The sequence below is a fragment of the Dipteris shenzhenensis genome, chromosome 21 (assembly GCF_047967505.1).
Source record: "Dipteris shenzhenensis isolate YYH24624 ecotype China chromosome 21, Dip_SZ_1.0, whole genome shotgun sequence".
Taxonomy (NCBI): Eukaryota; Viridiplantae; Streptophyta; class Polypodiopsida; order Gleicheniales; family Dipteridaceae; genus Dipteris; species Dipteris shenzhenensis.
Genome location: NC_141616.1, coordinates 22,448,723 through 22,462,057, shown reverse-complemented (window position 1 = coordinate 22,462,057; position 13,335 = coordinate 22,448,723). Strand labels below are relative to the sequence as shown.

Here is a 13,335-nt window from a genome sequence, read left to right as displayed (position 1 = left end):
GCAACAAACGTACATGCCTTTACAAACACGAAGCTGAAAATAGTTGGACATCCTATATGAGATACAATGTGGTCCTACATCCCTAATTAGATCATCCTATATGAGATACAATGTGGTTCTACATCTCTAATTAGATCTTGGTCACATCATTTACAGAGCTCTAAACTTGGATAAGAAATGAAGATACTACATTCACAGGTCTCTGCTTTGCTTGAGGTTGCCATGGCTATTCTATCAAGATGATGCTCTTTCTCCACATGTAGAACCAATTTTGGCACTTGCAATTTGGTAGGTGCAACTTCAATATTTTTGGTTTCCTAACCCTTTGAATTTGCACCAAATGGCATCATATAAAACTAGGTTTTGTTTGGCTGTCCCCTTCATGCTCTTGGATGTCCAATCCTACAATTCTATTAGAGCACTTTCATTCCAATCTTAATCTAGCGCTTTTAGCTTGAAACTTCTTGAAGTTAATTAAAGGAGATCCTTTTATGCAATTTAGATGAGGAAGAACTCTAGTTTCCATTGTATTTGCCATACAATATTAAGGGACACCACTTGAGCTTGCGAGGCATTTGAACTCAAGTAAAGTAGTGAGTTGCTTGTGCATTCCCCATTGTTTTTTTCAAGTTTCTCATTTAATGCTTGGTGTCATGCATCATCATTTCCATTTTCCTTCATTTAGTATCAATACCTAGACTTATTGTTGGTGCTGACTACACCTCCATGGCTTCATACAAAGGCCTATCCTTTTAAATTTCTCGAGTGTTGGACAACAAGCAATGAAGCTATTCTCTCCCACCACATTACATGAAGCTGAAGATGTCAACCCAAGGGTTTCAAATCATCGTGGCACCGAATGGCTCAAAAATTGTCAAATTTCTAAGCTTTGCACCTTTTGGCAAGGCAACGAAGGAATAGGAGTGGAAAGGATACGACTGAAGAAGGATACCAAATCAACCATGAAGAATTCAGTCGGGACACAATTTTATGTCTTGTACACTCCCTGATCCAGCCCTGCATCACTATCTCTAATGTTGATACAAAATGAGAAGCAAAATCTTAGAAAGACCTTTGGAATTTCAAAGGCTCCCTCGTACATTTCTATACAAAAGACCTCCATGTTCAATTACTTATCCCACAATAAACGTTTTGAGGAAACTTCAAGTTCACTTCCAAGACCTCCATGTTCAATTACTTATCCCACAATAAACCTTTTGAGGAAACTTCGAGTTCACTTCCAAGAACTCTTTGACTTGATAGTCTTGGGACTTCTTACAAGCACCCTTTCACCTATCTATGTGTTGCTCTACTTCAGTGATGGTAAAACTTCAAAAGTTCCACTTCTACACTCAAATTACTGAAATTTGAATTACTTGGATGTTGCCACTTCAAAGAGAGGCCTATACTCACTGAATCTATTTTAAGGTGATATGTTGCAGAGAGGATGTCATGTACTCAAAGGGGGGATAAATCACCACTTCCAGTGATCTGGTATGCAATATAAGATACAATTCCACAAATAAGAAGACTATTCCACCTTCATTTATTTGTTACAATCCATGCTCCCTCTCTATGCTATAAACAAAGTTGCAGATTACCAAACATGTCATAAAATTACCATACTATAGCTCAGGTTAATTTGTATCCACTGTCTATCAAAGCCTGAAGAGGCTTGAAGACAGGTTGATGTACATGAGGCCATTCAACCCAATCCCATCCATCACACTTGTTTGGTTCAAGATTTTGTGGTTCTTGGTCAGGGTCAGAAAGCTCTGCACGCATGAAAATTGTCACGTAGTGTGATGGCCGAATTTCATTCAACATCACTGTGTTGGTAGCACCTGCATACTGAATATTTCGGATGGATAAACCCGTCTCCTCCATGACCTCTCGTGCAGCACATTCTTCCCAAGATTCTCCTGCAAAGATGAGATAGAAAGGGTGGTCAGACCCAAGCATACAAAGAAAAAGGGAAAGTATTCGAGGTTTGATGTAAGTGCATTATAGACCTAATCTGGCCGAGTCCTACTTCAGAACCTGAAGCAAAGCCATCGGTTGTTGCTGTTAAAACCAACCAACTTTCCCACTGATTCAGTATACTCAGCTTTGGCACACAGTATCATATATAAACCACAACCTGCCAGTCTTTTAAAGATAAGCTGTTAATCTCTATATGCAAGTTATCATATCTCCATTCAGCATCTTTCTTTCAACTTGGAATCTTCCCTTCGGTTGCATTTTTGTCACCGCAGTTTTGCCCAAGCATTTGACAAAATTGAAATCCATGTGGAACTCAATGGCATCATTTGCACATATTATTAGGAGAATTGTGTAACTTAAAATCACTACATATCATACTACATTCTACATTCATACCCTTCTGAAAATTAGTAAGTCAAATTTGATCCTGCTGGACAGGCAAAACTAAGTTATCTGCATGACACAGTATAAGTCAGCTAGCAAAATTAAGTCATGTGGCACGTGGATCCCATCCAACCCAATGAGAGCTGGGAAGAAAGAATGAGCATGCATCTTCTCATTTCTCTTGCACTAGAAGCTTGACTTGAAATAAATTTAGATATCAGAATGCATTGAACAATAATTGTCTTTGGAACCACTGAAACGACATTTTGTAAATCTTCCATCAATGCTTCCACCTATAGGAATAAACAAGAGAACTAGGAGCTAATAAAGGATGATGGAAAATGATATCCGTGTTTGGCATGGATTATGACATTATTCATGTTTGTCCAAATGATTATTTTCTTTTCCAAAGGGAGTATGAATTTTAAGTAAACTGTCCCAAATGTGGCACAAACTAAACAATAGGAAATATTAGCAAACAACTGTTCCTCAGAAGGTCCTGCAACATATGCCGATCATTTATGAACATTTACCACATGAAGAAAAGAACAAGAGATGCCTTGATACATGGGACAGCACAAGAAAAAAACATCAATAAGAAAGTTTCTTCATTGAAAGGCCAATCCCAGCACTTCTGGTTCAAAGGCCAATACTATGAGAAAAGATGACGACAACATACTCTCATATCACAGCAACAACTAGACCACAAAAACTATGACAATCAGAAATTTCGAAAATTCAAAATGAAGTTTGTAAAAAATTTAAAGAAGCCTTGGAATATTTTTTTGACACATTCCAAAGATTATCAACAAATGAAGACAAACAAGTCAAATGGAAGATTTAGCATTATCATAAGTCAAGCATCATCAAGTAATCATCATACTCAAGAATCCATTGTATCCAAATGAACACAGGTGGAATCAATAACCTAGCCCAAATAATGCACCTCAAGTATGATTTTTTGGCAGACCCAAGATTCGTTTAGATTGCTAAACACATTCACAGTTGATGAGTGCTTGAAAAGCTCGGTGCAATAGCATCACTTGTTCAGGCTAGTCCAACAACCCAATCAATAAGCCATCCGTAGGGTCCTCCATCAAATGAACATCCAATTAATTTCCAGAAATTGAAATCTCAATTGACCAAAGTTGAACTTCAGTCTAAGACAAGGCAATCATTGCCCATGAATTTAAGACTTATTACATATACAGGGATGCTTGATCAAAACACCATCACTAGTTCAAAACTATGCCCATGTATCTCATCTTTTCGCTCTTTTTAAGTTGACTCACCCACATGGCTTGCTCACATACTACACACTCATGTTTTATGACTATAGGCCCCCTAAAATAAGGCAACCACACCTCACATGACAAGAAGGTTATCCCAACATGCCCCCTCTACAAGACCCTAAGCGAGCCATAGGCATTACTAGAACTACTACAGATGCCTTGAACTCCAATTATGTCGCAAATATCATGTAGCTAATGTGGATCCTAGAGGCTCAAGAGACTCACATAGAGATTGCATGACACAAGTTGATAAAGCCCTAATAAACCATCACGGGTATGCCACTAGCCCATGGACAACTTCCTATACTTCATCCAAGTTGCAGCATCTCAAGGAAGCTACAAGGACTTCCACATAGCCCAAAACCAGATCGGTCCTAACCATATGTAGATCTTGATCATGCAAAGGAGAATCCTTCAGATTTGGACAGCAGCATCATCACAGTCAGCCTTGCAGAAGAAGCAGACAGCAAAAGAGGTCAAAATACAGAGTTGACTTTTTTACCTATCAACATTTGACTTTCCTCGATGTTACCTTTTGGTTAACCTATCAACGTTGAACTAGTCCGGTGAAGCCGGATACACTGAAGGAGAGTCTCAAGGTAATGGTCAAAGGAGAGGCTTTGGAATGATGGCCAAATATTTCAAAAAATAGCTGTAAAAAGGGGCTGTAAAAGCCTATGAGAATAGTCAAGTCTAGCCGAGAATGAACACCATACCCTCCATGGTCTTTGAAGGTAAGAAGGAGGGCATGCTCGACGAGCAGAAGAAGGCTCTCATCAGAGCCTATGGCACAGCTAAAGGACAACAATTTGTTGTCTTATTTGACATGGGGAGTTCAGAAGACACTATCTCTCCTCAGCTCACCAAAAAGATGGGGTGCACTTTCATGCCTCATGAGCTTGGCGTGGATGGGTTCACACCCGGGGTACACACTCAAATCACACAAGGCCGAAAAATCTTATTTCACAGTTCAGAAGGCCTCTTTTCAGCATGACTTCATCCTCATATCACTATTAGGATGCAATGTGATACGAGGGATCCAGTGGTTCACCTGTGCCCAATTGGCGGCAGGATTCCTTTACAATTGTCAAAGGACTACCTAAGCTAGCCATCATCCATGGGGACAGAAGCATTCCTAGCATCATTCTGATCTCCCACATCCAAGCAACTTGTGTTGTTCGCAAAGGCGCAGTATGCGCATTGGTGTATGTCAACTGTCAACTAAGCTCAGTCCAACTAGCTCCTCCTTTGGGGCAGGCCATGGCCGATCTAATCCAAGAGTTCCAAGATATTATACTCTAGGACGATCTACCCACCACAGCTTCTACCTCACAAACCTGAGGACCATCGGATTGAATTAGTTCTAGACTCGACGCCTCCCAATAAGTTTCCCTATCGCTTATCTAAGTCTATGGCGACAAAGTTAGAACAACATCTCACTCAGTTATTACGCGTTGGGTTTATCTGGCCATCCTTCTCACCATTTGTGGCTCCAATTCTATTTGTCCAGAAAAAGGATAAGACGGCACAGCTATGTCTCGATTACACGGTACTCAACAAAATCACAATTAGCAATAAATTTTCCATGCCCCACATAGAGTATATCTTAGAGCGTTTGAATAGTGCCAAGTATTTTTCCAAGATAGACCGTATTTTTCCAAGATAGACCTTAAGAGCAATTATCATCAAGCCCCCATATTCGATGCTGACATCCCAAAGATAGCGTTCAAGATAAAGCGAGCTCATTATGAGTTTGTAGTCATGCCGTTCGGTCTCAAAAATGCACCACCAACATTCAACAAGATGATGCCGCAGGTGCTCGTTGAGCATATAGATAATAGGAGTGTGCATGTTCATCTTTCTAGATGATATCTCAATCTTCTCAACCACATCGGAGCAACATATACAGGATGTGTGGAAAGCTCTTATATCTCAATGTCAAGAAAAGTGAGTTCGGCCTAATGGAAATCCAATATTTGGGTTACATCATCAACACCAATGGCATTCAATTGGACCCTGCAAACATTCAAGCTATCACAAGCTGGGCAGTGCCATGACAACCCAGGAGATCCGATCTTTCATAGGGGTTTGCCAAGCCTACAATTCACATATGCCCAGATTCTCCACTACCTCGGCACCCTTAATCGACTTATTAAAAGGGGTGAAGACTCACGGGAAAAAGATATCCATGACCAGTGCGGCTTTGCAGGCCTTCCACGACCTACAACGATTGGCCACGACAGCTTCAAAAATGAAAATCGCATCATGGGATGATCCATTCTTGGTCATGACCGATGCAAGCAATGTAGCTATCGGGACAGTTTTACAGCAAGAAGAAAGACCCGTGGCATACTACAACACAAAGCTTAACCCTACAGAAAAGAATTACTCGTTCTACGACAGAGAATTACTCGAAGTTATCCAGGCATTAAAACACTCGAAGCCGTTCCTTTATGGGCAGACCTTCACATTCAAGACAGACCACCAAGCCTTAAAGTGGTTGCAGACAATGCCCTACTCCCAGTGGAGCGATCGGCAATCCCAAAGGAGTCAAATCTTCCAGCAATTCGGGGGCATGATTGAATATGTCCCTTGAAAGAATAACCTCGTCGCCGACGCTCTCAGTAGGAAAGCCTCCAATCAGACAATAGAAAAGGCCACTCTTCTAGAGATTCAAGGGAAGGACCGTGACTATGAAACACAGTGCCGGGACTCCGCAGAGTTTTGAACTCAATATCAATTTGCCTTGACTCTTGTGCCCATTATTTAATTCACGATGGATGATTATTCTACAAGCAAAGACTTTGTATGCTCAAAGACAAGCGATAGGCTCTACTCCATGACGCCCTCACAAATGGCCATAGAGGCATCAATAGTACATTGGAGAAACTAGAGCGATGTTTTTACTGGACCAAAATGTGAAAGGATTTATACAGCTATGTGCAAAGATGCCCAATCTGCCAAAAAGTAAAGCTGTCCCATCAGAAGGTGGCACGATTGCTTCAGCCCTTACTGATCCCCAAAGTTCCTTTCCAGGACATCACGATGGATTTTGTGGGACCCCTTCCGCATCTACAGGTACGTAAAACACTCAATGTCTAACCAGTGTTGATCGTTTTAGCAAATTTTGTATGCTTATTCCGTGCAAGTAGACAGCTAGCGCAAAAGACGTAGCCCGCTTATTTATCCAATATTGGTACCCGATTGGAGGATTGCCACGGACCATTACCATGGACAAAGTTTCCAAATTCACCTCACATCTATGGAGGGCTATGTTACCATTACCACAGACAAAGTTTCACCTCACATCTATGGAGGGATCTGTTCGAAAACTTTGGCACCAAGCTCCAGATGTCCAATTCTTTTCATCTCACCAAGATGATATTAAGCCAATAAAACTACAGAATCCATGGCCAAGATCACGGAGTCAGTTAAAGACCGCCTCACCAAAGCACAAGCAATGTACACGCGCCAAGCACAAGAGCACAAATGCTCGAGTGACACTACCTTTACAAACTAAAGAATATAGAGTCAAGATGGATTTAATAAAGGCTAGTTAAATTCTTTATTGATGAATTTTATTATGTCCTTGTATGATCCAAATGCACTATAGAGTCAAGATGGATTTGATAAAGACTAGTTAAATTCTTAATTAATGACTATAATTATATGATCCAAATGCACTATAGCAAAACTAATGGTATTGTTATAGACATGGATGAGTATATAATGTGAAAAATAATCATAGAGATTTTCTAAGATATAAAGTGAGACTTTTAAAAATTTTCAAAAGTTCTATATATATCTTTGTAAGACCAGAATAAGTCCAATCATACAACTTACTACAACTTTTCTTATAATCACTACAACTTTTCTAGTGATTGTATCTTAAACTTAATTTCACGTATCTAATACATGAAAACCGCTTTTCATGGATAAAAATTTTAAATTCAACAATTTCAATTTTTTCAAAGTAATACATAAGTCAATCATAGCATGAATGGACGCCTCATGGCTTGTCGATTGATTTAATATGCTCCATCACCTATTTTCAACTTATGAGATGAAAGTTATGGCTATTTCAAGTTTGCTTGTTTTTCAAGCTTTGGTTTGAAATGCAAGCCTGCAAATGAAAAGTTATGGCTAGTCAAAGTTAATATGTTTATGAGAATTATAGTCTCTAGGTTTGGATTTGCTATTTTTTAAAAAATAAAGATCCTAGTCCCCTTAATCATGTGTTCATCTTTGGGCTAGACAACGAGCGGATTCATCGACCATGAATGTGTAAAGGTACCCACATGCCATGTCTTGTAAGAGCACTCTCACCATTCAATGGGCTTTTTGGAACCCTCTATACCCTGCTCCCAATTAGCTCGCACGGTATAGATTATATTGTGCCGAATATTGACAGGGGTGGTCACGCATGCAGTACCTACTCCTCCCCATAACTAGGCTCCCAGAGGTTCCAAGACCTAATGCCAGCGACCATCTCCTAGACACATTCCTCTAGCGATGCATACCTTCAAAAGACTAGAATATATCCAATCTTACAAATTATAAATTTTTCTAAAACAAGTGGAAGAACGAATGAAAGAAAGAAGGGATTTCGTGACTTTAAGAAAAATTATGAGTAAATGAGAGAAATAAAAATAGAAATAACTTAGTAAGAAAAGCTATGCTTGTGTTCTCATCAATACCCAAGCATAAGCTGCCACTTGGGTTTTGAAAGATTCCGTGATCCTCTAGCCATAGCTCAAAGTGTCATCAACGTGGCAGATCAAAGTCTTTGAATGTCTTGGCTGATGACACACAATCCATCTATGCGGTAGAATGAAGAGACCATCTCGATGTGAAAAGCATAACACCCCTCTATCCACCATGCCCCACGTAAAGACCCGTCCAGTCCTCCGCACCATGTCAACAATCCTGAGAGAACGCTGACATACCTCTATGCGCATGGCAGCTCCATAATTGAAAATACCTTCTATTGTAACTGTTTCTTATCACAAAACCGTAAGGCTTTGGGGTTTTCCATAAGATAGCATTGTACCTTTGCTGTAACTGAAATTTCTCTTTCGGCTATTGTGGTCATGATATGTATCATGCTGCACACTGGTTGCCTGGAGAGAGTAGCATCCACATCCTGCTCATTAATATGTGCTTCCAATTTCTCTGGTATCTTCATTGGAGTGCAAATTGTCTTGCTATCGTGCATGTGAGACTTCTCTCAATATATTTTTAGTTATTTTCTATATAACGAAGCATTAGTCCACTAACATAAGCGTTTCGAACAAGCCTTGTGATGACGAAGATCCGATCAAGGCATAAGCTGAGGAGTCACAGGGTTTCAAAACTCAGAATGGAGAAACTGGCAAGAATGTTAAAAGCTCAGGAACGAACGGAGATAATACTTTTGGAAGTGTTAGCGATCAAGTAGCATATGTGGAGGCAGCTGGCATAAAAGATTGAAGTTACAAATGAAGACGAAAGAAAGAAATCCGAACCGAAATCGAGATGGCCACCAGGAAGGGCGAAGGTGGAATCGCCAATGGAGGATCGACGACGACCCACAAGGACGAGAGAAGGTTTCTTGACGAGGAGCACCCCGACACCAACTCGGGGGAACAATATGGGGGCAGAGGAGACTCCATCTGCAGAGGCTATGTTGGAGGAAGGTGATACATGAGGATGAGGCGAAGGCGCCATAGCTGCATATACTACAAGGAACTTTTGAGGGAAATGCCTTGGGGAGGATTTTCTCAAGTAGCTTGGTGAAAAACCTCAGAGTCCAAACCGTGGTTCGTCCCCCTCGCTCACACCACCCGACGGTCATCAAAGTGCTAACCTGTAATTGGTGTAGCACTTCGAGGAGATGGAATGGGCCAATCATGTAGTAATAGAAGGAGTTCACCATGGCATGGGCAGTCTTAATGGGTGGAACACAATCTTTTGTGTCAGCTCGCCACGGAGTGGGCGGCCTTCATAAATCTTTTTGTGTCAGTGTTGGGGCCCATCCCTCCTATTGGGCCAAGTAGGGCAACAGGCCTTCACACCACCTTTTGGAGGATGGCAAGCGAATGGTGTGAACCCTCTTGTTTTTGGTGCATGGCTTTGGCATTTCACCAGTTCCTTCCTTATCGCTTGGCTATGATTCAAGCTGGCTTTCTTGAGTGACTGCGTTGGAGGCAGTTCTAGTGCAAGGCATCATAGTGCTCGATGGATTGATTTTCTGGCTTGGTGAATGGCTTTGATCACAATAATTTGCATGGATATCAGCATCCTTATCTCTTGGCACTAATTCAGGGAGATGGTGTTTGTTGACTTCGAATTGCGTTGGAGTTTAGTGCATGGCTTTGATGAGAGCGTTGGATATTGAATGTAATTCATCTTGCCAGCTAAAATATAACTAACTTGCCTATAATTTTGAGATTTTACAAAATTGAGAAAATATTTCTTTACTAGTGAAAATGAAAATGTTCTAGGTTCATAAACATGCTGCTAGGTGTGTTATCTGATCAAGTACTTGTGCAATGGGAATGCCACTTTGCATGTAATTAAATTCCACCTAGTTGAAGGTGTGTGCAAAGTATTATGACCATCATATATTCTTTGCATTGTGGATCAAGCATAAAACACCGTTTTTGCCTTAGCGTCATGCACAACCATATAAAAACAAGGTCCTAGGTGTGTTATTTAAACAAGTACTTATCGGATGGGGGCTCCACTTTGTATGCAAGTCCATTTCAACTAGGTTGAGGTGCATGCAAAGTATTGTCACCATCAGATATGCTTTGCATGGCCGATCATGCATTATACACCGTCTTTCCCCTAGTGATATGTTTGAGGAAGTGGCTTAGTGGTTGCCCAAGGAATTTTCTCGAGGGGACGAGCAAGTTTCTTGCCACTTTTCTAAAAAATGCCTCCCCTCGAATTCCCCAAGCATCAAGGTGTTAGACTATCTTCTGCAATTGGTCAGTGGGAGGAGGTTCTCAAAGGCTCAAAGGAGGTGGCACGGATGTTAGAATTGGTCACGTTAGGGAAGGGTTGCGTGTCATTTGGAAGATTGATCTATTGATCATTTAGAAGATTGTCAGAGGTCCAAAAGAGGTGGCACAGATGTCAGAATTCGTCAAGGTAGGGAATGGTTACACGTCGTTTGGTGGTATGAGTACGTGTTCTGCTATCATGTTTTATCTTTCCAGTGGCATGGTTATCAAATTACAAAGTATCCAAGAAGCCTCCTCCTTAATGGAACTAGGCACTTCTTGTATACTAGATGTGCACTCTTGTATTCTCTTTAGTTACTCATTCTCGATTAAACCTTTAACTAGAGCAGCATCACATGACTTAGAGCAGATAGGCTAGCCTTGCAATGTATCTATGAGAGATGGGTGAGTGATTAAAATAGGCCATCAACATTTTGTGATCACAATGGGATCTCATTACAAATGCACTAAGCTAATTAGAGACTGAGCACTAAACGTCCATAGTCATGAGACCATAGTTATGAGGTGGTGCACAAGGGGTTATGAATAAAGGCATGAGTTGTGTAGCCCCTTGGGATTTGTTTCCCATTTCCAATATCTTGCTCTTGTCTCAAACAAGGACATGTGGACTCAAAACAATTATTAGAGTCTATATAAAAAACAATTGTTGTAGTACTTGAGGCCATAAGAAATGCTACCAAAGCTATGCCATGCGATTCAGAAATGTTAGAGAAATGCAAGAAATGCTACCAAAGCTATGCCATGCGATTCAAGAAATGTTCGAGAAATGCAAGAAATGCTACCAAAGCTATGCCATGCGATTCAAGGAGCAACTAAGGCAAGGCAGAATGTAACGGAATGACCAAGCATCAAAATGATTTGAAGTAACCTCAAAGCTTGGAATTGGCAAATGCAAGCCTATAATAAGAGGAGTAGGTAGTGGCACAAGACAATATGGAGTATGAAGTACAAGAAGATAAGGCCCAGCTATGTCAAGAGAAACAATAGAGTCTTGACCAAGATCTGCCGCAAACTATCTCATGTCCAATGCAAGCTAAGAACAATAGCAAAGACAACAAGTATCCTCAAGAGTTCTACAAGGAGAAGGATATTCCAAGGCTACATCATCATAAAGAGAGGGACCTGATGTTGTTTACTCAACTGAAGAGGATCCAAGACACACACCCAACTATGAGCATGAGATGCATAAAAGCTAGAGTGCTTATAAATAGAAAGTCTTCTACACACATCTAGCCATGAATGAATGCATGCAAGGCTATGAAACCTATAAGACTAGAAAGTCCACAATCAAGGAGCCTCTCAGTAGGACATCAAAGGATGGCACCACCAAGGATGTCAAAGGGCCCATTGGAGAAACCTTGACCTAGTAACCCACAGTGTTGTGGCATCGAAGGATGGAATCCCCACAATGCATCAAAGTAAAGCTCCAGGAAGAATGAGTACCCTTATAGCTAATTTCAAATCTTCCTTCAAGTGGGTTCCATTAATGGGTGCACTATTGAAGAAGACGACATGACCTATTTTCCTTGCACACTAGGAAAGACTGCATAAAGGTGGTTCAACTGATATCAGCTACATCCAAGATGAACAATAGATGACAAGCATTTTTTAGGCGCTTTTGCCAAGAAGTGATGAATGAGGAAGACATCCAAACACAACTCAATTCCTAAAGTAGAGAATGGGAGAGTTTGTCCACAACTTTGTCCTATCACTAAGGGCTTTAGTCAATCAATTAATCCATCTACTTGATGACAAGACAATGCGTATTGGGTTGTGGCCGAGTGGGATGCTAATGGACCTCTAATCCATGTAGGTAGTGAACCCAAAGCAAACATACGATGAGCTTCTCAACCAAGCAATTGCCCTTAAGAAGAGTGGCACAACCAAACAAAAGACAAAGAAGAAGGCCGAGGAGAGTGAGGGAGAGGAAGAAGCCATCTTGTCCCCTGAGGCAAGGAAAGAAGCTCTAACAATACAATTGAAGAAAGAATTATGAGATCTAGTCATTTGAGGAAGGCTCAGCTTGCGAGAAATGGTGCAACAAGGTTTCATGGAGCAACCATTGTAGCTGGCCCCATATTGCTATGAGTTCTTTGCAATATAATTTTCGAGGTGCCCATGTAATATAGACTTGTTGGCACAATCCCAATGATTGAGGCACCAGTGATAGATGAGATAGCTCCTTTTATCACCATCAGAATCAAGAGATAAGATGTGCAAATTGTAATAAATGATGCAAGATCAAGAGATAAAATTATTTTCAAAATCTTGGTCAAGAAACTAAAGAAAAAGAATCTAAATCGATCTCCTTTTTCGGTCAAGGTGGTAGATCAACACCCAGTGAGGATGCTTTCCGATGGTATCATCACAATAGGAGGGATTAATTACATAGTAAGCCTAATAGTCATAACAATGGAAGATAATACCTACCCTCCACTATTGGGTAGGCCTTGGTCACAGAGTGCTAGAGTGCTATGTGATTGGGGTTTAGAGATGATGACCATCAAAACTAAGGGCAACATTTTCCAAAATACCAATGAGCCTAAGTTCAGTCCCAAGGAGCTATAGATTGCAACATCTAGAGGTTGGATGATCAATCCTCATAAGATGTGCAGACTAGCTTGATGGAAATAAATATATTTCCAATCGAAGAGATGTATATCTTCTAG

General features: G+C 40.7%; 1 protein-coding gene across 2 annotated transcripts; it reads right to left on the bottom strand.

Annotated features, from left to right (window-relative positions):
• Nucleotides 1-1,198: 1,198 nt before the first annotated feature.
• On the bottom strand, nucleotides 1,199-9,536 carry NUDX1 (nudix hydrolase 1). 2 transcript variants are annotated; one of them, XM_087392658.1, is made up of 2 exons: nucleotides 5,833-5,985; nucleotides 1,199-1,922 (listed from the first exon to the last, which is right to left on the bottom strand). In XM_087392658.1, exons 1-2 carry the CDS (start codon nucleotides 5,936-5,938, stop codon nucleotides 1,633-1,635), a joined length of 396 nt encoding a protein of 131 aa, XP_087248784.1. In that variant the 5' UTR covers nucleotides 5,939-5,985; the 3' UTR covers nucleotides 1,199-1,632. The 2 variants fall into 2 exon arrangements, with proteins under 2 accessions (XP_087248784.1, XP_087248782.1); XM_087392656.1 differs by lacking the exon at nucleotides 5,833-5,985 and adding an exon at nucleotides 9,164-9,536 and having other exon boundaries at nucleotides 1,235-1,922.
• Between the last annotated feature and the right edge of the window lie 3,799 nt (nucleotides 9,537-13,335).

Bases quoted from the DNA above. Each gene is read 5' to 3' on its own strand.
- NUDX1 (XM_087392656.1), bottom strand. From the start codon at position 9,365: ATGGCGCCTTCGCCTCATCCTCATGTATCACCTTCCTCCAACATAGCC. The intron at 1,923-9,163 runs GTTCGGATTTCT...TCATCTTTGCAG, and splicing joins TGGTGGCCATCTCGATTTCG to GAGAATCTTGGGAAGAATGT.